Genomic DNA, 27,921 nt, shown 5'->3' on the forward strand with positions numbered 1-27,921 from the left:
GATATGAGAAAGAAGATCCACATTTCAAGAGTTATTTGGTAGGATGAAATCAGCAACAGTGAAGTCTTTCAAATTGACATCAAAATTAGCATAGGAAGGCCACCGATCCAGTGGGATATTTGAGATCCAGGGATCTCTCCGTGCATTAATTGTACTCCTAGTCCCAATCAACCACATAAATTGATAATGAATACACTGACCAATACATGAAATTTTACACCAAATCAAGGAGCTATGAGCAGGTGGGTAATAAGATATCCAAGAACGGTGAAATTTATTTTTCGAAGCTATCAATTGAGCCCAAAGAGAGAAAGGCTGTGGCACTAATTTAGCAGTCAACTTATCGAACAATAATGCCTATTGATGGTGGAGAGAAAGAAAGCCCATGCCTCCAGCATTCTTAGAGGAACATGGAGTCTCCCACGAAATGAAGTGAAGCCCTCTTTGAGAAGAGGAATGTCCCCACAAGAAGGCATAAAATTCACATTCCATATTGTCCAACACTACCAGCAGAATAGGGACCGAAGCCAATGCACAAATCGGAATAGAAGCAAGAACTGGTTGTATCAAGGTAACTCTTCCAGCAAGCGAAAGAGCTTTCTATTTCTATGATTGAATTTTGGCCAATATTTTTTTTGTAATGAAGTTGAAGTCAGACAATGTTAATTTAGATGGAGTAACAGGAACTCCAAGATGTCGCCATACTCTCCTTTTTTTGAGCCATGTTAAAAATAGATGTAATGGTATGTTTTATACTTGGATTAGTGGCAGGACTTATGATTATAAATGATTTAGAAGTATTCACCATCTGGTCTGAATAATGACAGTAAGCGTCCAATAAGATTTTAAGCATTAGCGCATCACGGACCTTAGCTTTAGTAATGAGAAGGCAATCATCCGTAAAGAATAGATGAGAGATTTTAGGCCCATCTCGACCCGGGATATATGGATGAAGCAGTCTGGACTGTACCGCAGCCTCCAAAATATGCAAAAATATCGCAGAACAAAGAACAAAGAGGATAGAGAATAATGGGCAGCCTTGCCTTAAGCCACCTGGTGCTCGGAACCAATCAGTAGCTATACCATTTATTAGAAGAGCAAAATGGGGTTCCAGCACATATGCAGCAATCCAAGAGATGAATTGTTGAGGAAAACTGAACTATTTAAGTACTTCCAATAGAAAATTCCATTGAACTCGATTATAGACTTTAGCTATACTCGAGTCGATGATAGGCCAAACAAATGCCGCACCTAAATCCGAGGTTGACCTAGCAGATATACTATATTTTTTATATGATAGACCAGTTCAGATGCTGCCCATACCCTATTAACTATATTGAATTATGATTTTTCTTACTTTATATGATATTTATACTTAAGTACTATTGATGCAGAATTCCACCGAGGTCGGAGAAGCTGGAGTCGAAGAGATCACGATTGCCGTCGGGACCTGCAAGAAAAGTCTAAACCGGAATTGGAGGTGCTCCGGCAAGACCCTCCGATACTCAAGTCAGTACTCTGTTTTAACAGAAATGGAGCACTCGAATGAAATTTTAGCAGAGTTTAGAGATAGTGCTTAGAGCTTAAGAGCTTTTCGAAAGCTTGAAAAAACTTGCCGAAACTGTTGCCTTACCCCATTTTATAGTAGAATGCGGTATGGTCCCGCCATTAATGGTGCAGACAACTGGAGAGTTGTCAAATCGTCGGAGGCTGTCAAATCGACGTAGGTTGTCAGGTCATCAGAATTAACCCATGTCCTTGGCAGGACAATGCCCCAGGACGGTCGCACAGCATGTCCCTGACAGGATAACAGCCCACAGCGGTTACACGACGTTTGGACAGGTTGGCCGACTATATGCCGGTATTCGGCTGCCGGGACGTCGGGTGATGACTCGAAAATACCGTCGGCTAATTTGGTGCCTTGTGAAAGTCGGACGTCGGCTGCCACCCCCGACAGTGAGTCGGTGATATGGATTCGGCCGTTCGACCGGTTGGAAATAGTATTGGTTTGTTTGGCCGGCATACCTTCGGCCGGATATTGTCGGCAGTCATTGTCGGAGTCGTCTGTCTGTCCGGTGGATAGAGTCGGGCATCGATCGGATCGGTCCGAGGATAAGTCGGCGTACGGGGGTCAGTCGGTATATCCCAACAAGGACCATGCAATGGCTTCTTTCCTGTCTTGTGGTCCATGACCACTAGCACATGGGCTGATCACTGGGAGGTCATAATAGTGGAGACCATAGAAGATTCAAACTCTTTCCTTGGCATCCAGTACTACTCAGTTGTAACTAAGATGGAGCCCGTCCGTTGTAGAAGTTCGTCTGGAATCCAATTCTGTTGTAGAAGTTCGAACGGAGTCCGGTTCTTGTAGGAGTCCGGAAGGAGGCCTCTTACTATAGAAGCTCGGATGGAGACCGGTTGCCGTGGAAGCCCGGATGGAGTCCACTTGCAATAGGAGTTCGGACGAAATTCGCTTACTGTAGAAGCCCGGGTAAAATTCGGAAAGCGGTCGACCACTGTAGAAACTTGGATGGAATCTGGTTATTGTAGAAGTCCTGCTGCTGGAGAAACTCGGATATTGACGAAGTCCGAAAGAAGCTCGGAGTAAAGTCGATCGTGACAGAAAGAAGTCTGGAAGAAATTCGGAAAGTAGTCGATCACTGTAGAAAATCGGCTGATAGTGAAGCCCAGAGAGCATTTGGAGCAGTCCGATAGACGACTGAAGGAGCTCATTCTTGGAGAAGTCCGGAGGGTACGATAGGAGTTCGTCCGTTGGAGGAATCTGGAGGACACTGTGGAAGGTCGGATGGCCGGTGGAGTTCAGAAAAATGCTGCACAAGGTCGGAAGCCGGAAGAGTCTTGGGAGAATTGGTCTCTTACGAACTTCGACTGGGATTATTTTATACCCAACAAATATTAATTAAATATAATCCATACAATATTAATTATATAATATATATACAAACATGCAGATAATTGTGTTTGAAAGATCCTTATCTCCATCTACGATAGATTGAAGTACAACGAGCACTGATCCGCCCCTCGGCTTACGAACTCAGGGCAAAATGTTCGGCTTAATACTATTTTATCGAGATAATCTCTCACCTCGAGAGTCAGAACTCAACATCGACCAACTGTAAATATTTAAGAACCATGGTGGAAAATTATGGAAGACTAAGATGCATGATTGTATGATGCTAGTTTGAGATATCTGATCACATAACGTCGATCTGGGATCCCTCCTAAAGTCGGCCCAACTCGCATCATTATTTGGATGGTCTGTAGAATATCTAGAGGGACAAAAAAATGTAAAGGAAAGAGAGAGAGAGATAGAGAAAGAGTAGGGTAGAGAGAATTCTCCCTTTCTTCCTTGGAACAAAAGAAAGCCCTCCCCCTTTCTTCAAAATAGGGCAACACCCGTTGCTTCCGAGGGCTGCCGTGGCCCGATGGATGGCTACCACGGTGGCACCCAGGAGGCAAGTCAACGGCCCCTGCGAACCTGGACGACAAGCTACAGCTGGTGACTGGCGGCACTGTGGAAGGGAACGAAAGGAAAAACAGGGGAGATCCAGTTTCAAAGGAATCTGGTTCAAAACCGGCCATCAATCGGCTTAAAACCGACAGCCAATGGTGGCTTTAGAACTGTGAAGGAAGAGGAAGAGGGTTAGGAGTTCATTACCTCAATTTCCGGTGAGAATTCAACGATGACTCGCCGATGTCTTCTTCATTTGGTTTTTTTGCTTTCTTTTGATTTTTTTGACTGCTTCGAGAGTCATGCACGAAAATTGTCACGCCTCCGACCCGAGATTGTGAACCGAGGTCATGGCAACCGCCGCATATTTATGAAGAATTCTCTCCATAAGCATGCAAAGCATCTCATCACGATATCAATGCATCACAATGGAATAAATTCAAATATTTATTATTCAACTCTAATTCAAATAATTAAAATAAATTTCTTACATCCAATAAAATTTTACTAACAATAAAATAATAGGTCTAAGTTCAATGAAGTTGACAATGCAAAATCTCGCCTCTAAAAGCTCTGTCCCAATATTTCTTCCCACGCTCGAAATTAATTATCTGAAAATAGAAAGAAAGGTAATGAGCTAGATAGCCCAGTAAGTAACAAATATCTCAACTAGATATTTTATAATTTTCAAAAACAATGCTGCAAATAAACATAAAAATATATTTCATACTGATTTAATGCAAATCTAATATTTTCAAATATTCACATATAATATAATCATAAATCCGATTCGATTCAAAAACACTCGTAACTCAACAGCCTCGACTATGACCAACGTTTAACCCCCATTGGCGGGGTCCACAGAATACCAGCGCACAACCCCCACTGGCAGGGTCCACAAATACCAGCGCACAACCTCCACTGGCAGGGTCCACAAACACCAGCACACAACCCCCACTGGCAGGGTCCACAAACACCAGCGCACAACCCCCACTGGCAGGGTCCACTGAGTACCAATGTATAATCCCCATTGGCGGGGCCCACTGAAACATAGTTAGGCTGAGAGCATAAATTCGATTCTGTATCAAACACTTTGTATCATAATATATCATAATTTTTTACTGAACATGTGCATAAATCGATATACCATAACATTTCAAAAGCACTTTTCTTTCAAAACATACTTTCATAAATCATGCATAATTTCAGAGAATAATTATTTATTTTCAGAATAAACATGAAATATCTCGAGAAGATGATTCATTACTTACCTTTCACGAAGTACTGAATGAACAGATCGACTAACTTCTAGGAGATTCTTCCGTACCTATTATCCAAAATTATATTTTTACATTAATTTTAATTCAAAATTCAATCTAAACAGATCCCAAATCAAAACTTCACTTAAAATCAGACTCTTCTCTAAACTCGATCAAAATCATCAGATGAAGCCTTCCACTACGCTAATCCTAGAGGAATAACTTTAGAGAGAGAGAAATCCATCAAGAGAGAGAAACAATCTAGAGAGAGAAAATTTTAGAGAGAGAAAATAGAGAGAGAAAGTTCAATTCCAGAGAGAGAAAGTCAGGGTTCAGACTGAAAGAAGAGAGAGAAGAGAGAGAAACTCTCTCTCTCATCATTTTATTTTTTTTTATTTTATTTATTTATTTATTTATTATTTACTTATATATATATATTTATTTTTTTTCTTTTCTTTTCTTTTCTTTTCTTTTTCTCTTTTTCTTCTTTTTCTTCTTTTTTCTTTCCTTTTCTTTTTCTCTTTTTTCTTTTTTCTTCTTTCTCTTTTCTTTTTCTTCTTTTTCTTTTTCTTCTTTTTCTTGGTTCCTTCCAGGCCGAACAGGGGACGGCGGTCCTCCGACCTTGACCGACCGTTCGGGCCACGACCACCGCGGTGGAGGCCGGCGGCAGAGGGGGGCCACTCCCCCGATCACGGAGGAGCATGGCTGGCGGTCGATTACGATCGCCGGCGTCGGAAAATCAAGGAAAAAGAGGCTCAAAAATAGGGTCTCTTTCCCGACCGAAAATCGGCGACACTCGTCGCCGACCGCCTCAAACAAAGGTACGAAAAGATAGGGAAGGAAGAGAGGAAGGAAAGGAAGACTCACCCCGGCCTCCGGTGACCTCACCGGCGAGCAATCACGGCGAGAAACTGAACGGTGTTCGCGGCTTTGATCGAGAAAAACGGAGAGAAAGAGAGAGGGAGGAGGCCGATGTTCGGTCTCAAGGGAGAGGGGGTCTTCTTATAGAGGGTCCTAGGACTTCGAGAGGTCCTAGGACTCCCAAATTGCTTGGATTTCGTCGGGGAAGAAGACTCCTATCGGGAGTCTTCTTCCCGATTTTCCTCTGTTTTTTTTTTTTTTTCGTTTTGGGCTTTTTGCTGGGATTCTTACATGGGCCTCGGGCTATCACATTCTTCACCCCTAAAAAGAAATTTCATCCTCGAAATTTTTCATACCTGCAACCATTGTATTGGAAGCCTGTGGATTCTGTTGAGTAAGCGCATAAACTCTTCTTTGGGTTTTAGAAATCTGTCCACCACCCTTATGTTGTCCTTCATAAGTTCTTTGGCCAACTTGATTTTCTGTATTTAGTGGGCAGCTAGCAATTTTATGATCCATCTGACCACATTTGAAACAAGCACCTGTATTCCAATAGCAATCTTTGTCTGCATGATTTTTGCCATATCTGGAGCACGGCTCACCATCAATTTGTTGAGTCTTATTATCTATTGCTCCCTTAGCTGATCTTTTAATATTTTTATTATTCTACCCTTGTGTATCATTTGATTTTGCTCTCTTTCTTTGCTTTCTTTCCCTTTCCATGCGTTCTTCATTGACTTCTCTTTCAATTATCAGTGCTTTGTTTACTACATCGGCATAAGTTGTCAATTCATATGGAACCACTTATTTTCGAATCTCAGTTCTCAGTCCCATCTCAAACTTGTGAACACGTTCTTGCTCACCATCCACTAATCTCGAAGCAAATTTTGCTAACTCTGTAAATTTTGCTTCATATTCAGTCACACTCATATCCTTTTGCTTCAAATAAATAAACTCTTGCTCTTTCTGGATCCTTATACTCCGAGGAAAATACTGATCATAGAATGCAACCTGAAATCTTTTCCAGGTAAGTATTTCGCCGTCTTGTTCATGCTTGCGCTGTAGTCGCTGACACCAGTTGTTGCTTCTCCTTGTAGTAAATAAGCTGCATATCGAATCTTTTCTTCATCAAGACACTCTTGGACAGCGAAGGCCTTCTCCATCTCCATTATCCAGTTATCAGCCTCCAAAGGTTTAGTAGTCCCCTTGAAAGCTGGAGGAGCAAGCTTTTTAAATTCTGAAATATTATTCCGTTGTACTGGTTGCTCTCCATGTTGTGATGGTGGATGCTGATGTTGTTGTGTATCTCGTTGTATCTGCTGTTGTTCAAACATTTGCTGCTGTATTTGTTGTTGCGCTTGTACCATCCTGATTAGGGTCTGCATTAACTGAGCCATATTTGGTTCTTGACGTGCTCTCGAAGTACTCCCATTAGGATCTACGACTCCCTCCTCCTGAGGGGTGCCACTGGTCAGATGGGGAGTGCTACCATTCCGTGGTTGTGATGTCTCTCTTGAAATTTCTTGAGTAGTTCTTGTCATTCTACGGGGAGGCATGGTAACCTTGTAATAGTAAAACCTTATTAGATTCATTTATCTATTTGTTAGGATAGATTTATTATGATGCTCATACTTTAACGTCCCAATATTCCTAATGTTTACCCACCTACACTCATACTATGTCAAATTCTATGTGTCATAATTTATCCACTTATGCTCTGATACCATATTAATTGTCACGCCCCCGACCCGAGATTGTGAACCGAGGGTCATGGCAACCGCCGCATACTTATGAAGAACTCTCTCCATAAGCATACAAGGCATCTCATCATGATATCAATGCATCACAGCGGAATAAATTTAAATATTTATTATTCAACTCTAATTCAAGTAATTAAAATAAATGTCTTACATCTAATAAAATTTTACTAACAATAAAACAATAGGTCTAAGTTCAATGAAGTTGACAATGCAAAATCTCGCCTCTAAAAGCTCTGTCTCAATATTTCTTCCCACGCTCGAAATTAATTATCTGAATCTGAAAATAGAAAGAAAGGTAATGAACTAGACAGTCCAGTAAGTAACAAATATCTCAACTAGATATTTTATAATTTTCAAGAATAATGCTGCAAATAAACATAAAAATATATTTCATGCTGATTTAATGCAAATCCAATATTTTCAAATATTCACATATAATATAATCATAAATCCGATTCGATTCAAAAACACTCGTAACTCAACAGCCTCGACTATGACCAACATTTAACCCCCATTGGCGGGGTCCACAGAATACCAGCGCACAACCCCCACTGGCAGGGTCCACAAATACCAGCGCACAACCCCCACTGGCAGGGTCCACAAACACCAGCGCACAACCCCCACTGGCAGGGTCCACTGAGTACCAACGTATAATCCCCATTGGCGAGGCCCACTGAAACATAGTTAGGCTGAGAGCATAAATCCGATTCTGTATCAAACACTTTGTATCATAATATATCATAATTTTTCACTGAACATGTGCATAAATCGATATACCATAACATTTCAAAAGCACTTTTCTTTCAAAACATAATTTCATAAATCATGCATAATTTCAGAGAATAATTATTTATTTTTAGAATAAACATGGAATATCTCGAGAAGATGATTCATTACTTACCTTTCACAAAGCACTGAATGAACAGATCGACTAACTTCTAGGAGATTCTTCCGTGCCTATTATCCAAAATTATATTTTTACATTAATTTTAATTCAAAATTCAATCTAAACAGATCCCAAATCAAAACTTCACTTAAAATCAGACTCTTCTCTAAACTCGATCAAAATCATCAGATGAAGCCTTCCACTATGCTAATCCTAGAGGAATAACTTTAGAGAGAGAGAAATCAATCAAGAGAGAGAAACAATCTAGAGAGAGAAAATTCTAGAGAGAAAAAGTAGAGAGAGAAAGTCCAATTCCAGAGAGAGAAAGTCAGGGTTCAGACTGAAAGAAGAGAGAGAAGAGAGAGAAACTCTCTCTCTCATCATTTCATTTTTTTTATTTTATTATTTATTTATTTATTATTTACTTATATATATATATTTATTTATTTATTTATTTTCTTTTCTTTTCTTTTCTTTTCTTTTTCTCTTTTTCTCTTTTTCTTTTTTTTTCTTTCCTTTTCTTTTTCTCTTTTTTCTTCTTTCTCTTTTCTTTTTCTTCTTTTTCTTTTTCTTCTTTTTCTTGGTTCCTTCCAGGCCGAACAGGGGACGGCGGTCCTCCGACCTTGATCGGCCGTTCGGGCCACGGCCACCACGGCGGAGGGGGGCTACTCCCCCGGTCACGGAGGAGCATGGCCGGCGGTCGATTACGATCGCCGGTACCGGAAAATCAAGGAAAAAGAGACTCAAAAATAGGGTCTCTTTTCCGACCGAAAATCGGCGACACTCGTCACCGACCGCCTCAAGCAAAGGTACGGAAAGATAGGGAAGGAAGAGAGGAAGGAAAGGAAGACTCACCCTGGCCTCCGGTGACCTCACCGGCGAGCAATCACGATGAGAAACTGAACGGTGTCCGCGGCTTCGATCGAGAAAAATGGAGAGAAAGAGAGAGGGAGGAGGCCGATGTTCGGTCTCAAGGGAGAGGGGGTCTTCTTATAGAGGGTCCTAGGACTTCGAGAAGTCCTAGGACTCCCAAATTGCTTGGGTTTCGTCGGAGAAGAAGACTCCCGATAGGAGTCTTCTTCCCTGTTTTCTTCTGTTTTTTTTTTTTTTTTTCGTTTTGGGCTTTTTACTGGGATTCTTACATGGGCCTCGGGCTATCACAGAAAATGTTGGGCATGTGCAGGATTTTTTTTTTTTCCTTTTGTTTTCTCTTCTTATTCACGGTAAAGAACGTTAAAAAAAAAAAAAAATCGCTAGAACGAATCACCCTCAGCAGATACAATTAATTAATTTTTTTTTTTAAAAAAAGAAGGATACAATTAATCATCTCTGAAACAGTAACAATACTACTCAAGTTCAAATAATGACCAGAAGTTAGGTTCATATCCAACAGGTAGTTCTTTGAAAAAGGAAAGGAAGAAAGAGTTGGTGCTCTGGTTGCACCACTCTAATCTCTCCCACCATTTTCTTTCCCCTAGAATCACTCTCATCTTTTTTGCACCCTGTTGCTCAAGGGGAAGCTTCTGCAGCACCTCACAATCATATACCAGGATCCGCTCCAACGAAGGGAATGCCAATGTGTTATCACATATACTCACCAAGTTTTCCAGGTCCTGTAGGTATATGATCTTAAGGCTGGGAAAAGAGGCAGTTGGTCCACCACCTGCTGATGATGAAGCTGATGCTTCATGACCAATTACTTGTTCCATCCCTATGCAACTCTGTACATGTAGTTCTTGGAGGTATGGAAGTTGCAGAATCCATGAAACGTTCTTGATGCACAGACAACCAACAATTGTCAATATCCGAAGGTTGGGAAGGCAAGCATGCATGAGGCATCACCCCACTCCAAATGATCTTCTCCAACTTAGGGAGATCTCCCAGCCACAAACTCTCCAAGTGAGGAAGGCTCCAATCTGGAGAGCTCATCACCCCATTTCCCATCACCAGCTCCTCTAACCAATCGCTCCCTCTGAGTATAAGGTTCCAAAGGCTCCTCGTTTTGTTTCTGCTAAGGATGGTAGGTGATAGACGGAGGGAGGTCAAGCCATGCAATTCTCTTATGCTGAGGGAGTGCACAGACACGTTGGGGAAATTTGAGAGCCTTTGGAGAGAGGGGATATCTTTTACTGTGATTCCAATAGCTGTCAATCTTGTTAAGCATTCAATTTCTTCAAAGGCTACTCCCTCTTCTTCAGATGGACAATTCCAGTCTGCAAAATAACTGTCAAATAGATTCAGCACTCGCAGCATCACTAGGCTAGATATCACTCCTCGAGGAATCTCCACAAGTTTCCAAGTGCTTTCCAGTTCCAGATACTTCAACTTCACCAACTGTCCCAACTCTGAGGGCAATGATGTGATGTTGGTGAATGAAATATTAAGATGTTGCAGGTTAACTAGCATGCCAACCTCTGCTGGGAGTTCTCGAATGCTAGTACCGGATAAATCCAGATATTTGAGAAATGGCATGGATGGGAAAAGGCCAGTTGGGATCCTTTTGAGATGCTTATTTTCCCTTAACATTAAGAACATGAGGTTAGGACAATCACAAGCATCAGGCGGCACTTCTATTTGAGTGTTCATAAGTGAGACCCTTTCTGACTTGTTCCACTCATCTACTCTTGCCTGCCTAGTGTTTGCTTGAACCAACCACTTGTTCTTATTCATCCCATGATCTGAAGCTATCCATAAGGCCATGTCCCGTATTATATGATGCATTCTCACATACCTATCAGCAGCATAACCGGGCTCCAACAAGCATGCTGCCTTGAGGTTTTCTATGATAGAATGACCCATGCTGTAAGTTTCATTGATGTCATCAAACTCATCAATTAACCCACTCCCCAACCAAGCCTTAATGGTGTTATCTTTTAATATGTCATTATTGTCCTCAGACCACAAAGAGCAAGACAAGAAGCACTCTCTCATTCTATCATCTCTTAGGCTATCATAACTAATGCGCAAAAGAGAGAACAAGTCATGATCCTCTGTACCTGAAATTTCAGCCAACCGCGAGCTCTTGAGCAGTGTTACTGCATGCTGCCACTCTGCAGGCATCTTTTTGGTAGACATGGCGAGCCCAACAGTGATAAGAGCCAGTGGCAGACCATCACACTCCCTGGCAACTACCTCCGCAAGGCTTCGGATTCTCGAATTCGACAAGGTATCTTCTCCAACATTCAGTTTGAACAGGCTCCATGCTTCCTCCCACTTCAAGCATTCTAGTTTCATGATCTTGCTTGCTTGCATCTTGCCACAGACTTCCAATGAACGTGTTGTAAATATAACCTTTTGCTTGTGCTCGCTACTGCTGAACTTTTGAGGCTGTGGGATTCCTACCTTCACTAGATCTAATAATCCCCAGAGATCATCTAACGTCAACAAGAACTTCCTTCTTTTCAAGAAATTGAAGATAGCAGTGCCTCTTGACATCTCGCTCTCATCGTCCTCCAGGATCAATCCTACCTCCTTGGCTATGTGCTGCTGAAGCTTCATCAAATCTGGAGTTCTACTCACAACAACGAAAATCACATGGTCGAACATGGTTCTTCCTATCATGTTATTGATCCTTTTCAGGAGGGTGGTCTTGCCCACACCTGCCATGCCATAGATACCGATGATGCCGGCTGTATCGTCACCGAGGTAACTAAGAGCCTTCTGCATGTAAGGCTCCTGCCCGACCACCATGGGTGCAATTGGCATCTCTTTGACAGGATCATTGCTTGGAGCTACAATACTTGAAGGTACCTTATTCTGTAGCTTCATCACTTTTTTTCGCTTCTTGGCAACTCTCTTGCTGAGTCTGTAGGTGGACCAACAATTCCACGAGCAGCCATGGTGGTCAAGGGAGTTCACATCACCTTCAGCAGTTTGAACCATCATTAGCCACTGTTTCGCTTCCTCGGTGCAGATCTGCCGCTTTCTTTCAGCAGCTTCAATTGTCTCATTGATGCTATCCCTCGTGCATCGCAGCTCATCCATGGCACTGGTTAGAGCAGTGATATGGGCTCTAGGCCTAATGCAATATCCGATCTGCTGCTTTATCGGATGACATATCCCCTTGATGAAAAGCTCAATAAATGGCTCAAAAAGTGGGCTATATTCCATTACCAATTAGATAGGTGGGGATAGAAAGCCAAGAGTTGGCAATCAGCTTGGCAAGAATCTAATGAGATCAGGCAAACTGGGGGAGGAGCACGGGGAAAAAAGTGAAAGAAGGATGGTTGAATTGAAGAGACTGGGTGATACAATAATCTAGCCTCAGAAGACAAGGACAACAATCAGGTTGCTGTCAGAGTATAGAAATGCGTGCACAAAACGAAAGAAAGTAAAAGCTAAGGAGGCTTCGAGGAAAGCGGGGAGAAGAAAATACATGGTGGTGGCTACCAATAGTAAAAGAGATCAATTAGCTAGTCTGACCAGAGGTGGCAATTATAAATGAGAGAAAGGAAAGTTCCATTGAGCTAGTCTGCCAACTGCATCAGCCTAAATACGACTGAAAAATGATAGTTGTCCAATGATACCAACCTTACAATTTGGATAATCCACCTTGTCTCTGAATCAAGAGCAGTGATAATGTAACTCAGAAATCATTCTTATTTTGATGCTAGTTAGAGATCGTGCATAATATAAAGTTATCCAACTAACCGGCCGGACGTTATTTAAAAAATGATGAATAAATTTATTCGGCCAATGGATAGAAAAGATATTTAACTAGATTAAAGTTATTTGAGCAGTGGATGAAATCGTTTTAACCACACAAAATCCTCCCTCTCTCCCTTTGTAGTTGAATCAAACCAACAACCAATAAAATTATTTTCTGCTAGCTAGGGATGAATTCGGTTAGTTAAGTTATTCAAGAGATGGATACGCAGAAATCTTTCTTGCTAGAATAAGAAATTCTCCAGAAGATAGAAATTGTATCTAATGAAACATATAATTTAATTGTTCTGCTAAAATTTTGGTGTCAGTCTATGGCATCGCCATCCAAGAAGTGTAGTGCCATGTGATGCAAGGAATTTTCTACAATTCAAGAGAAATAATTAGTTGAATCATGACTTGCAATGCAAGTGCCACAGAAACAAAAAAAATCTTCGTTGGACTTCCTGATGCCTCGTGGCAAATCTTCTTTACAATCAGAAAAAAGAAAAAATCACTTAGTTGGTCACTTATATTGTTCTGCTCTCTCCTCTTTTCCTTTTTGTGAGAAATTCCATCCTAAGTAGAACCCAGGAACCCTCCAAAGAGAAGAGCAAGGTTAAGCAGATGAGATAATTATGATTGGCATTCTTGTGCTTATCTCTAATGCCAACTTGTGCTGGTGCAATAAAACTGCAATTGGGAGGAGAAAGCAAATGAATGAAATAGAAAAACAAAAATATCACTGCTACCATGCATGTAATAAAAACAAAAAAAAGTATCATCACGACACAAAGTCTGACAGATTTTACGTGATTTTTTCTTTTCCTTTTTTATTTCAGTTTTTTTTTTTTTTTTTTTCAGCCCATTTATAAATGACTTCAACAGAATTTGACTACTTATTCCTTCTAAATCCAGTAAAACTATTTGATCCTCTTATCCTATGGTAATAGTTTAAATTTGGTTAAAGCAGAATAAGCACCCCACAAGAATGCTTTATAATTTTTATAATTTTTTAGAATAATTTTATTTAAATTTAATTTAATTATCTAAAATTTGTTTGGTTGAATAAATTGAAATAAATCTGGAAAAGAAAAAAAGGAAAAAAACTTGGTTCCTCTGATTCATCCAAAATCATTAGGAACAAAACAAGAACAAGGTTGTCTTTCATTGTTATGACTAATTTTGGAAGATTTACTCATAAAAAAACTAATTTTGGAAGCTGAATATCCCAAACAAGCTCTCAGCAGGATTTTCCTGGATCAGTCCCAAGCCACGGCCTCTTCCTGGGATAAATACCCCTCTGAAACCCTCGCCTTGCTTAGGTTTTGGCCTCCCCCTCCCACTCCCACCCACCTCCACAGCTCCGGTGGCTCTCTCTCTCTCTCCAAGCGCTTCTTCTTCTCCTCCACCTCTAGGTCTAGTTTGGATTATAAAAGTTCTAAAATCATAGGATTGTGTTTTGGAAAGATTTTGACAACCTTTTATACAAGACTCTGTGACATTCTGATTTTATTATAGCCGATCACATTCCTTAGATAAAAGTTCGAAAGTCTGATTTTATATAGGATTGTGTTTTGGAAGTCCGCATAATGAACAACCAGAGTTTGCACGCTAGGGAAGAAATAGGTGATGGAGCCTATTTTTCAGTGCGAGCCACATAAAAAAAACTCTCACTTTTTCTGGTGAATATACATTCTATGATGATTTATAGGAGGGGCACAAGAGTCTCCAATTATTGAGCAAAGAGCAGCCCAAAGATAGTGAATTTCCATACAGAGACATGCAATTCTTAAGAGTTGCATCTAGGAGCAGGAAGCATAAGGAGTTCTTCCAATTCATTATTCTCTTTTTTCAGTCAAGGAACCAGCCAACTTGGATCTCCAATCTTGCCTTCTCCAACTCCACCGCATGGTCACTGAATTATTCTATTTTTGCTGCTCTGCATGAAGACAAGTCATGTGTCCTTCCAAAGTGGCAAAACCTGATGCTGTTACCACTTCCCAACTTGAATGCAGTGCAAGTCCAAAATGGAAGAAGTTCCCCAATGGTGTCTAGCCACGGAGGAGACGAGCGCGGGCTCGTTCTCATACCCAACATTTTTCTAGCGTAGCATGTAGATTGAATCAGACTGTTCATCAATTTTTATGTCCATCTAACTAGCAGGGAGCTGTTCATATTTTTGACGGGCTTGATCTCCAAACCTCCTCCTTGCTCTTCTTTAAACGCATTCTGCCATTTTACAGGGCATGGAAATCCACTTTATCACTCCCTTTCCATAATAATGATTTTCACACTTTGTCCATCCTTTTAACCCTCTAATCAGGTAAAAATAATTAGAGACGCGAATATTAAGTAGGTTGGCAAAGGTAGCTATGATAGCATTTACCACCTCTCAATGAGAATAACTTGCCTTTCCAACATCCCAGCCTAGCTTCCATCTTTTCAGAAGGGCATTCATCTTGCAATCCAGGACGTTTGCCAGACACCCTTGCGCCAACACATGGATGTACCAGAGAGCCATGCTATATATAAGAATGCTCAGTATAAATCATATCTTTTTGTGCACTTCAAGGAGTTGGGACTTTTTTCAGACCAAAATAACATTGCCCCCAGAAGTTAATGAGAACCAAGTCAGTACTCGTTCTTGAGCAACCGGTCAGTTATGCCAATTTGTCTCATGCTGGTCCGGTATTTATCATATGAATCGCAACTGCAAACGGAAGCTGAAATCAAATGCAAGAAACAGAGAGAAAAACTAAATAATGATTTGATCCAATATATTTCAAGTGGAAATTTCTGGCTGTCTCAAGTACACCAAGACACTTCTTTTTCCAGTACATCTGTAGATGGATTCCTGGATCAACATAAGAGTTCCAGCCACATGATCACATGAGTTCTCTGACGCAGACATCTCATCCATTACAAGATCCTGTAGCTTTGAAAACAGATGCATCCCTAAACGCACTCATCAAAAGGTAACACCTGATCACAAGAACACTGTAGGACTAACTATTCAGCCAAAAACTTTTCTTCTCCTTGGATTAAGCACTCCTCCAAATATACATGGCTTGTCATACAAGATTCTAGCTTAACAACTCATCTAAGGATTACATTATCAAAGAAAGCAGTACAAAGACAAATCCGAAGGCCAAAAGCAACAATAAGAACTAGATATGCAGGTACAGTTTATAATTTTCTCTGTTGTCCTAAACCATTCTCACATAACTAGAGCCAGTTATCCGAAATGCTATACAACTTCCCTCTCTGGATGAACACAACAAGTGCACAGTTGATGGAGCAAAGGGACATCAAGTAGTTGTCTGTTAATGTAAGGTCACCTGGTTGTGCATCAATTTGCCGGAGCAGTATCATTCCTCCCTAGTTCACTTGGTGGCGGAAGGAGAAGGGCAAGTCTTTGTTTATATCGTTCAATCCGTAGCAGGCGCTCTTTTCTCAACCTGTGGCAGATAAACAAAACAACATTAAAAACTCTGTTCACCAGCCTCCAGTGTTTGCCATGTATATGAAGATGGCCGAAAGCTCCACCACAAGATATATTGCAATGAAATCTGATGTTAATTTGTCGATGCAACTTACCTATGGCAGTGCAGCACACAGTTACAATAATGCTATAAATTGACCAACCTGTTCATGGTTAGTAATTTGCAACTTGCGGTAGCATCTGCATGTGCTGTGATTGACACAGCAGTTTCAGACCCCTTGCATGGTAATATCATTAACAATCATATACACACAAATGCACAAGCCAATGCATCACGCTGGAATGCACACACTCCCCATTGTAATTTAACACACTTGAATGAGTGGAGTGTCAAGAAACAAGACAAACGAGGAACAAGCCTAGGGCGTAAACATATCTTTAACTGATAAAGGTAAGCACTGGCAATGCCAAGGCATCAAAGGAACAAAAGCAGTTTATGAACAATGACAGCCTCTTATTAATAAGGAGTTCAATACTAACTGATCACCGCCAACATGAGGAACAATTGTGGTTTTCAAACTGGATACAATGGAAAGATGGAGTTCAGATAAGAGATTAGCTTTCTTCATGTCATCTGTGCTAAACAGGGTATAAAAACAGTTTATGAACAATGGAAGCCTCTTATTAATAAGGAGTTCAATACTAAGTGATCACTGTCAACATAAAGAACAAGTATGATTTTCAAACCAGATACAATGGAAAGATAAGAGTTCAGATAAGAGATTAGCTTTCTTCATCTTAACTGTGGTAAACAGGTCGCTGCAATACTTTAAGTTCATTATATATTAAAAATGCACTCTCTGCATGCCTGCATGTAACCATTTGCATCTAATACATATGAAACAACAAATTATTCATTTCATATCCACATGATCCTAATGTCACACATATGGTATATCGTACCACCCAGTATGGAGAGTCCTAAACTATGCCAATCTCGTACCAACATGCTGTTTTGTACCATACCAACACTCGATATCCTATCTCATACTATACCGTACCACGTACTGACACCGTAATAACATGGTACTGATATAGAGTATGATACGAAAAAGGCAAACCTTGGTCACATGCCGTATCTAACAACATGATGATGCCACTACCATTATTAGGACTACGTTGTACACATTTATGCGTTAACATACTAGTAATAGCACAAGAACTGATGCCCATAACTTGCATTAACTAATCCTTTTTTGGCAAATTTTGTATTTAACAATTTAAGGGTTCATTTGGATGGTCAATTAGTGGATTCCAAGATAAAATATGAGTGGAGTCGGCAGAGATCAAGTGGCAGGAATGGCAATAAGAGAATTGTGGCCAAAAGACCCCCTAATCACCAGAGTTTTAAAAATTGAAATCCATCTAAAAAGATGATTCTCGGTGTCCCAAAGTTAATGAAATTCTAGGCATTGCGTGGCCTTGCCTATCCACATAACTCTCTTTCCCCCCGTGTCACTCCTTCTCAGACTCCCACCTATATGGGGGTCACCCATGGACATGGCAATCAAGCATCCAAGCAGATGCAAAATATGCAACATTATAACTAATATCACGCATGATGCCAAAAGTCAATCAAAATATTAACGTAAATTTAGCTCTGAAAAGTGTAATGGGTCTAAGAAGAGCAAATAAATATATCCAAGAGAGAACTGAAAACTCACTGTGCCCGAACCCTTTTGGCACGCTTTATATGTCCCTCTAACAGATCACGTGCCGATAACTGCTCAACAGAACCAACATCCTGCAGAAGACTTCAGCTTGAAATTCATTCTCATCTCTGAGACAATATCTTATATATGGGCTCAAATTTGTAAAATAAACAAGCAACAAATCAATGGTACTTCCAGGAACATAGATAAAACACTATTGAAAAATAAAGCGCAGGTCCAAAATTCAAACCAAAACTGGGAGTTCAGTTAGGATACGGTATAAATTCTCTATCTTCATGCAAGTATTTTGAAAGGCTGCTGCAGTGTGCAGGTAGTCGAAGGACTGTATAAAGCACATGCAATATGCAGGCTACATATGTGGGTGCCGATGCAGTTAATATTTTTCTAACTATTTGAAATGCACAAAATATATCAAACATAATAAAAAACCATACAACAATAACAACTAATTATTAGCTATTATTTAATCTTGAATACTGAATAATAATATAGTTATAACATAATTAACATATTAACATTCTCAACACCCATATCAAACCCATCTAAACTGACATACAACCTATCCATCAGTTTGAATCCGCCCCATTTGCAAAGGTCCACATGAGAGTGGCTGATATATGCAGCTCCAAAATGCTAAGTATGCCAATATATATAGCTGCTGAATGCTAAGTGGACTGCTTTTCAAGCCACATGCAGTATGAATTCATACAGTAACTGCATATAGGCACACGGGGTGTGCAGGGACCATATCTGTACATACAGCCATATACACCACATTCTAAGAATGCTAACCACCCTCTCTCATGGTCCCATAATGTGGCCTATCATAGCATTAACGCTCATGGTTCATAGAGAAAATTCAGGTCCATGTGACATAAATCGGTCATAGTTCATTTATTGGCTTTCTAACTTGCAAACCAAGAAGTCTAATAATCAAACTATATTAAGTTTAGAAAATGGTAATATGCTATGTTCATTCGGAATTACAGAAACAACAAAACACAGGATTCTTGACATAACAGTTAAATTGATAGACTCCTCTAGCTCTCTCACTGTAACATCATCCAACTCTTTCTCTTAGACCAAAGATGGTGCAAAAAATGCACCTTGACCAGACACTAAGCTTCCGTTGTCTCGAGCTGCAATAAATCATGAGTATACCAGTATCTTTGAACCAACCAGCTTCTAACACATGATTTAAATAATGTGGTTAAACATCTTTTGTATTCTCCTTTACAGCTTTAAACTTCTATCAATACCACCCACCCCTTGTGCAACATACAAATTTTGGTGTCCTTTGACAGCTCATAAGCCTCCATGGCCCCTGAAGTTTCCTACACTTGAGTGGCTAACCATTGTGCATACTGTAAACCCCCAAGTCCATAAAGGATGTAATGTAAATCAGGCATTATATAGTACCATGCCTCCTCCATCCTACTCTTCCTTGTGTACTCACAATTCCTCCCCTCATTCTCCTTCCTCACCATCTTGCTCTTCCCTCACCTCCTTAGCCCTCTGTCCTTCTCCCCCTCCTCTTTCTCCTCCACCCCTCCAGCTCCACAACTTCTCTCTCCTACTCCCCTCTTCTACCTAGGCACCCACACTGCCAAAGCACCACAAGATACCCTGTACTGTCTCCCTTCCATGGCAGGCATGCACCCACACATACAATGGTGAGGTGATATGGATGCACCTTAATGTATCTAATATCATCCAGCAATAGTGTAAATATGTCATGCCTGATGAACCCACTTTCACATTCCCACTCATCAGTCCCGATGCTTGGGCCAATGGGACACCCCATGGTCCCACTAGTATTTAAAACCCCAGTTACATTCCTTGATCCTTTCCCCATGATCTTCTCATTGTCAATGTAGTGCCTCTAATACCATCCAATAATAGTTCAAGGCCTGCACACATCATATCAGTTATCATTTCCTACAACTTAATCAGGTCAACAGAGAGTTAAGGGTGAGTATACAGATGCTAGGGACTCAACTAATCAAGTTGGGTCGAGCTTAACTTGATCCCAACCTTACCAATTTGCACTAAAAACTCTTCCAGTATCAACCCACTCATAGAACTTCTGGGACAGGTTAATGTGTCATATTTGTTGCCACACTTCAAGAGTTTATAGAGAGCCAAAGATCAGATAAGAACATATGATGGCTGTTTCCCTGATTGGTATATGCTCCCTTTCAAAATTTTGTTCTCCATCTTGGAGACAACTCATCAAGTAATAGAAGATAAATCAACATGTTACAACTCATTTGCTTGAAAGCTACATGCAACATATCAAAGTTGGGTCAGCTGCAATGATGAATTTTTTTCACTCTGCTGAAAAAAATGCACGCATCACATAAGATTTAAGAGCAATTCCAGAGAGGAACACTTCACGGAGTTGCACAACAAGTTCATCTTTGCTGATCATAGCTCAAAACAAACTTGTTAATTCATTAAGGATCATATGCAGTCTAATATACAATGTAAACTAGAAAGATCATGGGACATACTAAACACAACCTTAAGCTTAAGAACCTCCTTCAAGGTTATGCTTTACTCATGTCCAAACATGTTCTGTTACTGCTTTCAATGATGCATAAATGCAAAGCAAAAACAGTATCATGCATATGACTAATCAGAAAGACATAAGTATTTTGTAAAAATAGACCTCTTCCTTGATAGAATCTTCGGCTTCATTAATGTCTTCACTCTTTTTCAACATGTGAGTGTCAACCATTGATGGAGGCAAAGGTCTTGGCAGAAGCTTCACACCATCCCCAAAATTTGGCTGCAAGAAATAGACATGATGTGAAAACTTGATGGAGGGGCATACAAGATGTAACCAAATGCCATAAAAATCATTAGAATACAAAGAACATGAAAACATGCATGTAAAAGAAATGGTGCTCAAGCAAAATTACTGGCCAGTTAAAAGAAGGGAAGCCAAAGAAAAAAGAATGTGATTCTTGCAATTAAAACAAGAAATTGACAATGACCTATTTCTGTATTGAAATCACAAGATATATGATGATTATTGTACAGAACTATTGCTTTATGTTAATTAAATTGACACATTCATCAAGCAAATATCATGTTATCACATTATAAGCACTTCTAGTACTGGGCAAGCTGTTGTACAAGTGCAGGCACAATTCTTTTTCCAATACATTTTTAGCCAATGAAGACATGGTACCATTAATGAGCTATACTAGTATGCGCCTGCATGCATGCCTTAGCACAACTATCATAACTATTAGTTGCCAGAACTTATCTCTAAACAAACCTGTCATGCAGATGACTGCATAAGTATCAATCTACATATCCAGGAACACAAAAGAGAATACAAAGGCCATTTTTGGTTCACCATTATTGGTTGGAAGTGAAGGCATTAAGTCACCAAAGTGACTTCAGACTGCCACAAGTAAAAGTCACTTCAGCACCTTTATTGGGAAGTCAAGCATAACTGGGATCTTCTGCAAACATTTCCACAACCAAACACACGAAAGTCAATTTCATGATATGACTTCCTTTCTCTTTCGCTCACTTACGGTAAAACGAATACATCCAAAGTAGAATATATAGCCTGCCCTCTGAAAGAATGTACAATTTTACCCAAAAAAGAATGACATCAATCAGTAATCTATTAGAATCCACACTGAGGGTTGGAGAAGGAAGGGAGACCTCAATGACATTCAGGAAAAAATATTCATATAATTGACTCCACATATTTGGGACTAGGCTTGGTTGTTAAAGCAAATATATATATCACACTGGTGACACTTAAGGCAATTTCTGTGTCAATATATAAACAGCTGATTTTGAATCTTGAGAACCAGGAAAACTGAATGCCAATCATCATTGAGGAGACAGGTGAAAACAAGTAATCATGAACATTCAAAGAAAAAAGAAGATGCCAGATGAAGAATATCAGCACATGAGCATGAAAGAACCTTGTTCAGTAATCTGGAATAAGTTAAAGAACAACAAAATACTTGGTCTAGATTGTCTAGTTAACATGGTACCGAGAAAACTCATTGCAGCAAAAAGGATATGCTCAAACCTGACTTTCGTGAGGCAAACCATTTCGAACCCAAGATCGACAAAGAGCATATAAAGATCCTGATTCACCATCAGATAATCTAACCTTCAAGCAAAGGACAAGAGGTAGGTAAATAACATTATTGAAGAGCATTTCTTTGTCAAGTATACCAAAGCTGTTACGAGTTAAAGCTTAATATGTATCAAGTCCAATTTTTCATCAGTTGTTCATGCATAGCTAATTAATTGTTTTTAGACAGTGACTTCTAATTCCATAATATTAAAGAGCAAGTTGCTGTAATAATGCAGGTTGTCTGGTCCCTCGGGACCACAAGGATATATCCTTTATACACTAAAGAAACGTCATGATTCAGGCCAAAACAATTTGCAGATGCACATATATTGATTATGGGACAATCAAATAAGATCTTAGGAAGCAACAGCACATGTGCTCTCAATTTACGTGTGCATTCTGTCATATAAATAAGCCAAGTTCCGCAGCTGTTGAAATGTCGACACCAACCCAACTAATCTGCAGGCCCCAAGTAAGCGCTAAATTTGAAATCAATTTGCACCTTTAATCATTGGATGGATAAATAATAGTTGGTACAAGATAATTCTTATGCATGCTGTGGGAGACCTGAAGATCAAAGCAATCATTTTTTTTTGAAAAAAAAAAAAAAACAGTTTACTGGAACATAAAATGCTAAAGTTTCCAACCATGACTTGTACTATATCCAATGGCACCTAAAAGCTCAAAGATGTGCATGCAATATGAAACTCATTACAGAACAAATGCTCATCATAACATGCACACTATCTGAGGGTTCTCAATTGAAAAGCCATATTTCCATCATCAGCACAAGATAGCTCTGTGCACTCTAGTATAGTTTTTCCAATCACCTTGAATCTCATGAATTTATATTACACAAATCTTAGCCTCACCTATCTCCACTGATTTAAACACTGCAAGGCACATAAAAATCCAAGCTAGATAACCATCACAATTTCATAGTTATGCTTGTTGATGGTGCTTGGTTAGATTACTTTTGGAGAAGCATAATTAGGCATCCACTTGCAGTCTTGCCCTGAATGCTCTTTTCAAAATTTACAGCTTTATGGTGCTTCCGGTCATAGTCTTCTGTCCTTCTAGTTCAAAAATATTTGATCTAACACCTTAGCAACAACATTCAAGAAAATTACTTGCTCTAATATATGCACCTCAATAATATCATAAAAAGTAGGAATTATATATTAAACTTTGTCATCCTCTTCAGAATGTATATCTCTTCCAATCCATAAAAATCAGCTTTCAGCAGTGTGCATCGAAAGATAACACCATTCTTTTTCCACCACCAATTCCCATTAAATGACATGCCTACATATAATGCTCCATCAATCTTACAAACATCTTCCATATGAAGGAAAAATTGTCCGATCGCATCGGATGTCTGGAAAAAAATTGAATAGATTAGCAATTAAAATTTTCATAACGTTTATGAAATCTCACCTTGATTTGCAGCGGAAGACTCGATCAAGGTTGAAGAATTCTTGAAGGTTGTTGCTTTGCAAGATCCAGAGTCCAAACCCTCTACTTCGCTCGCACGCCAACCAACGTAGGAGAGAGGGATGAAGCTCTTCTTCAGAAGGGGAGGAGAGAAGGGCTTTGAGATCAGATCTCGAAGCCAAGGAGCCCACACGCCACACCTCAAGGGGAGGAAGGACGCCAAGAGAAGAGAGATGTCCAGGAGAAAAGGGATGCCCAAGGGAGGAAGTCTCCATGACCAAGCCCTTGCTCATGCCTAGATTGATTTTTTCTTTCTCCAAACCCCTCCTTAAATAGATAAAAGATCCTAGATCAAATCAAAAACCTTCATGGGTTAGGAATAGGATCCTCCAAGTTCGAATCAAATCCAAACTTCCTAAACCATAAGATTTCCTAATGGAAGCAGAAGAGACACCAACTTGCGCCTCCCTTCACCATGCCACATGCCCAAAAGGAGGGGCTGTTCCCAACGCCCTCTCCTCCATCTTGGTCGATCATATGGGTGAGAGAATGAGTGAAAAATATGGCTAAGTGCACCAAATCCAATTTGGTTCAGATTTGGGTTCAATTCGAATCCAATTCGAATTTGATTCGAACCACATTCGAAAAAACTGCTAATCCTAATCTAATTAGGATTTAGATCTAAGTCTAACTTAGATAATTAACCTAATTTAGCTTCAATAAAATCAAGCCCAATTAAATTAGATCTGATCTAAAATAATTAGGACTTGAATCCAAACTCTAATAATTCCTCGAATCATAGATTTGATCAAATTCATCTCCGAAATTAAACCTGTGTCTCATGTGCAGTGCTAGCGACACATAGTCAGTGTTTAATTCCGTATGATCCATAACTTAATTCTCAATTAAGTAAATTTATATGTTCATACTTCTAAATTGAACATATAGATATTGGATCAATTCTTTTCTACGTTTTTTGACTTTGTACGTGACTCCATAGGTTCGAACACTAAACCGGTAGTATAGGAACCCTTCCTATACTAATCGAAGTAACTATTTAGCAATGATACCTGACGTCCGGATAAATCGAATAAGTGCAAAGCAACATTCAAGAATCTCGGCATATGATTACCACATAATTCATCCCTTTGATCCTAATACTAACAACGACTTAAGATTTCACTGTCAACCCTAGATGAGTCATCCATATTATATTTCAATCTTTTACAAATCCTGTGATAGATCACAAAGATTATTCTAGCCAAGATTTTATTGAATTGAGATACAGTGATGCATTAACTCCTGTAAACTGGAGGGATCAATCTCATCTTGACTCACACAACGACTTTATAAGTACTTGACTGTACCCAATAGCCTTCCGTCACTGTATTAGAAATACAGGTAGTCTGGCACCAAAACACAGTGAATTGCTTGCAAGTCACCGTGGTGATCTTAGATCGGAGGGACACTTATGCCCATATCCTTCGCGAGCAGCTCTTGACAGCAGAGCGCTCCGCAGGTGAATCACTGTTCAGTGATGATGTACTCCTACATTTCACCTGTATGCCATATCAGTGTCTCCACACTTATTGGTTAAGAAGACAACCAATCCATATAGTACACAACGACCTATACTCGATAAACATTATTGTCCTTATTAATAACGTATTATTTGATCGCGAACAAATTTAAAAACTATTCGATAAATCCTTCTTTATCGATTATATTATAGTTCTAAGGACTTCATCATAACACAAGAGTTCAAAGGAAGATACACACTTATGATGAACTTGCCAAAAATAACTTTTATTCACTAATAATTCATATACGAATTACAAAGAGCTCAATCGTTTACAGATGGATAATTGACTTTAGGATACATTTCCCAACATCATATAATGCTCAGCACATTTTTCCTATACTATAACACAAGTCATCAGCAAACAACCATTTTATAGTATGCAGTTGCCATCTACATCACTAGAATATTCAAATTCCTTTAAAGACAATCAGTGTCTTATCATTTAAAAGAATTTAGAGGAAAGGTCTTGGCGTGATAGTGAGATTGCTCTATTGTCATCTGATGTCACAATTTCGAAGTATGGAAACAGCTCTCCGCAGTGGAGGTAAAGCTGTATATATTTGGCCCTCCCCAGACCCTATAGTTGGATAGAGGCACTGGAATACCCTCTTGTTGTCTCTTCATTTATAAGATGGTGAACAAGAATTTCAATCATCATTAATTTGAAATAACCCTTCCACTCACTTCGAAGAAGTGCAGTTCCTATGCCAAAAGCATGTCTAAAAAAGTTGTAGAAATCAAAATCCTGCAGGAAGAGGAGGAATAGGGAGGGAGGTGGAGGCAGGTGGTTTGCTTACTTTCCGGTCGTTAATCATCACAATGGTATCTTCTCTACTCTTGTCCCTGAAATTAATTAGATATGACTCACTGCTTGCATGTGACAAAATATAACTAAATCCAAAACAAGTACAAGTATCGCATGTTACCTCTCCTTACTGTTGTTATACTCATATGTTGATGACACCACTGGGAATGAAGTAACCTAAGCAAATCAGGATGAAGGAGCATGCTGTTAAGTGAGATGAAAAGTATAAAATCAAATAATGGCATATTGCCATGTTGCAAAGAAACATTACAATAATGAAAAGAGAAATATAACAAAGACTTTAAAAAACATACTTAAGTGAAAAATATAAGCTTCCTAAGACAAACATATGATATATCATAACATCATTTATATGTGCCCCGTACAGCTAATGTTATTGCAGCTTATGAATACATTATGAATTCGTGATCTAGTAAGCATCACTTAGATAAGGTAAGAACAGGATTATAGTTGGGAGTGCATATCTTAAAAAAATCTGCAAAGGAACTAGAAAACATACTAATTAAGTCAAACAGCATCCAAGCAATAATAGCGCAGACGGTCAAAAGAGCTTGCGGAGGCTTAACCTGTTTATGCTATACCAATCCAGGCGAATGCTCAATACAGAAACCCAGTCTAATGTCCAATAGTCAATATATAAGTATTGGATTAAAATTGCCCTAATTAGAATATAGGGTCGTAGTATATTTCTGAGAATGAGTAGATCAAGAAAAGTTATGATGCATCACTTGAAAGTGCACACAAAAAGATCCACGACGAGTAATTATTTGATCGTTCCAAAAGAACAACGTGGTAATGAATAAATCAATACCATAACCAATATGTCTGTGAGTTATGAAATGCGTTATTGTAGTTCGCGAAACATATACCCTTAAAATTCGATCTTTGCACAAAAAAAAAGGAAATAATCAAACAACAACTGCATAAAGAGAGAGTAAGAGAGACTGAAAGAAAGAGAGATCAAAGAAGAAACCTTAGGGTGAGTAACGGCCGGAGTGACGCTCTTGGGAGTACCAGCCACACCACCGGTAGCAGCGCCGCCCGACCTCGGGACTACGAAGGACGGCGGCACAGGCATCGCCTGAGGCGGCCTCATCGTGTGGGCCGGCGGGATCTGGGCAGCATGATCGGCGGCGGTGGCGCCGAAAACAAAGGGCCTGGCCTGGGGGGCGAAGGTCATGACCGCCGTAGGGCTCGCATTCCTAATATACCCAGCAGGGTTGGCTACGGTGACGGTCTGGTCGGCGGACGGCGGGCGGACGGCGGCGGTCCGAGGCGAGAAGGCGCGGTGGGAGGCGGCGAAGGGGACGCCCTGGGTAGACGGTGGGGGAGGGGGAGGGTGGAGGGTTTTGCCGAGGAGGGGTTGGGGCGAGGGGGAAAAGAGGGGGGTGGGAGGGGGGCGGAGGGAGGAGGGGACGGGGGAGGAGAGGAAGGGTTTGGGAGGGGGTTGAGAGGATGTGGGGGGAGGGGCGGTGACGGCATCTGGGGAGGTGGCGGCGGCGGAGGTAGAGGAGGACGGGCCGGTCGGCATGGCGGGTAGATTTGGGGAGGTTCAAAAGCTTTTGGGGATGGACTCGTGTAGTCGCCCCTATTTCAGCGAGACTTGCTCGCGTGCATGGCACGTGTATGAAAAAGAGATTTGCGTTTGATTCCAAGGAATGTTCGAATGGTTGCAACTCCCGTTTAACGCAATGTTGGCTCCCATGGAGGCGGACTACGAGATTTGGAATCATAAATCTAGTATTTCCTTTTAATAAATCAGATGAATTTAAGTTAACCATAAATAAATGTATTTATGAGACAAAAAGATTGAGAAATTTCATAATATAATTTTAGTGTAGTTTGCTTAATGATACCATTCAATCAGCAGTATTATTAGTTTCTTTGTAACTACGTAAAGCCTGAGCA

The 27,921-nt window shown here is 40.1% G+C and overlaps 2 protein-coding genes across 3 annotated transcripts; both read right to left on the reverse strand.

Moving 5' to 3' along the window:
- Positions 1-9,924: 9,924 nt before the first annotated feature.
- LOC105056503 (disease resistance protein RPS2-like) lies at positions 9,925-12,348 on the reverse strand. The gene has a single exon (XM_010938720.3). The coding sequence runs from the start codon at positions 12,346-12,348 to the stop codon at positions 9,925-9,927; it is 2,424 nt and encodes an 807-aa protein (XP_010937022.1).
- Positions 12,349-15,894: 3,546 nt separating this feature from the next.
- Positions 15,895-27,560, reverse strand: LOC105056484 (uncharacterized). Of its 2 annotated transcripts, XM_010938702.3 has the most exons (7): positions 26,987-27,560; positions 26,114-26,169; positions 25,985-26,030; positions 22,121-22,204; positions 20,729-20,848; positions 18,049-18,128; positions 15,895-16,340 (listed from the first exon to the last, which is right to left on the reverse strand). In XM_010938702.3, exons 1-7 carry the CDS (start codon positions 27,542-27,544, stop codon positions 16,232-16,234), a joined length of 1,053 nt encoding a protein of 350 aa, XP_010937004.1. In that variant the 5' UTR covers positions 27,545-27,560; the 3' UTR covers positions 15,895-16,231. The 2 variants fall into 2 exon arrangements, with proteins under 2 accessions (XP_010937004.1, XP_010937005.1); XM_010938703.3 differs by lacking the exon at positions 22,121-22,204.
- Between the last annotated feature and the right edge of the window lie 361 nt (positions 27,561-27,921).

This window comes from Elaeis guineensis, chromosome 13, assembly GCF_000442705.2.
Source record: "Elaeis guineensis isolate ETL-2024a chromosome 13, EG11, whole genome shotgun sequence".
Lineage (NCBI taxonomy): Eukaryota > Viridiplantae > Streptophyta > Magnoliopsida > Arecales > Arecaceae > Elaeis > Elaeis guineensis.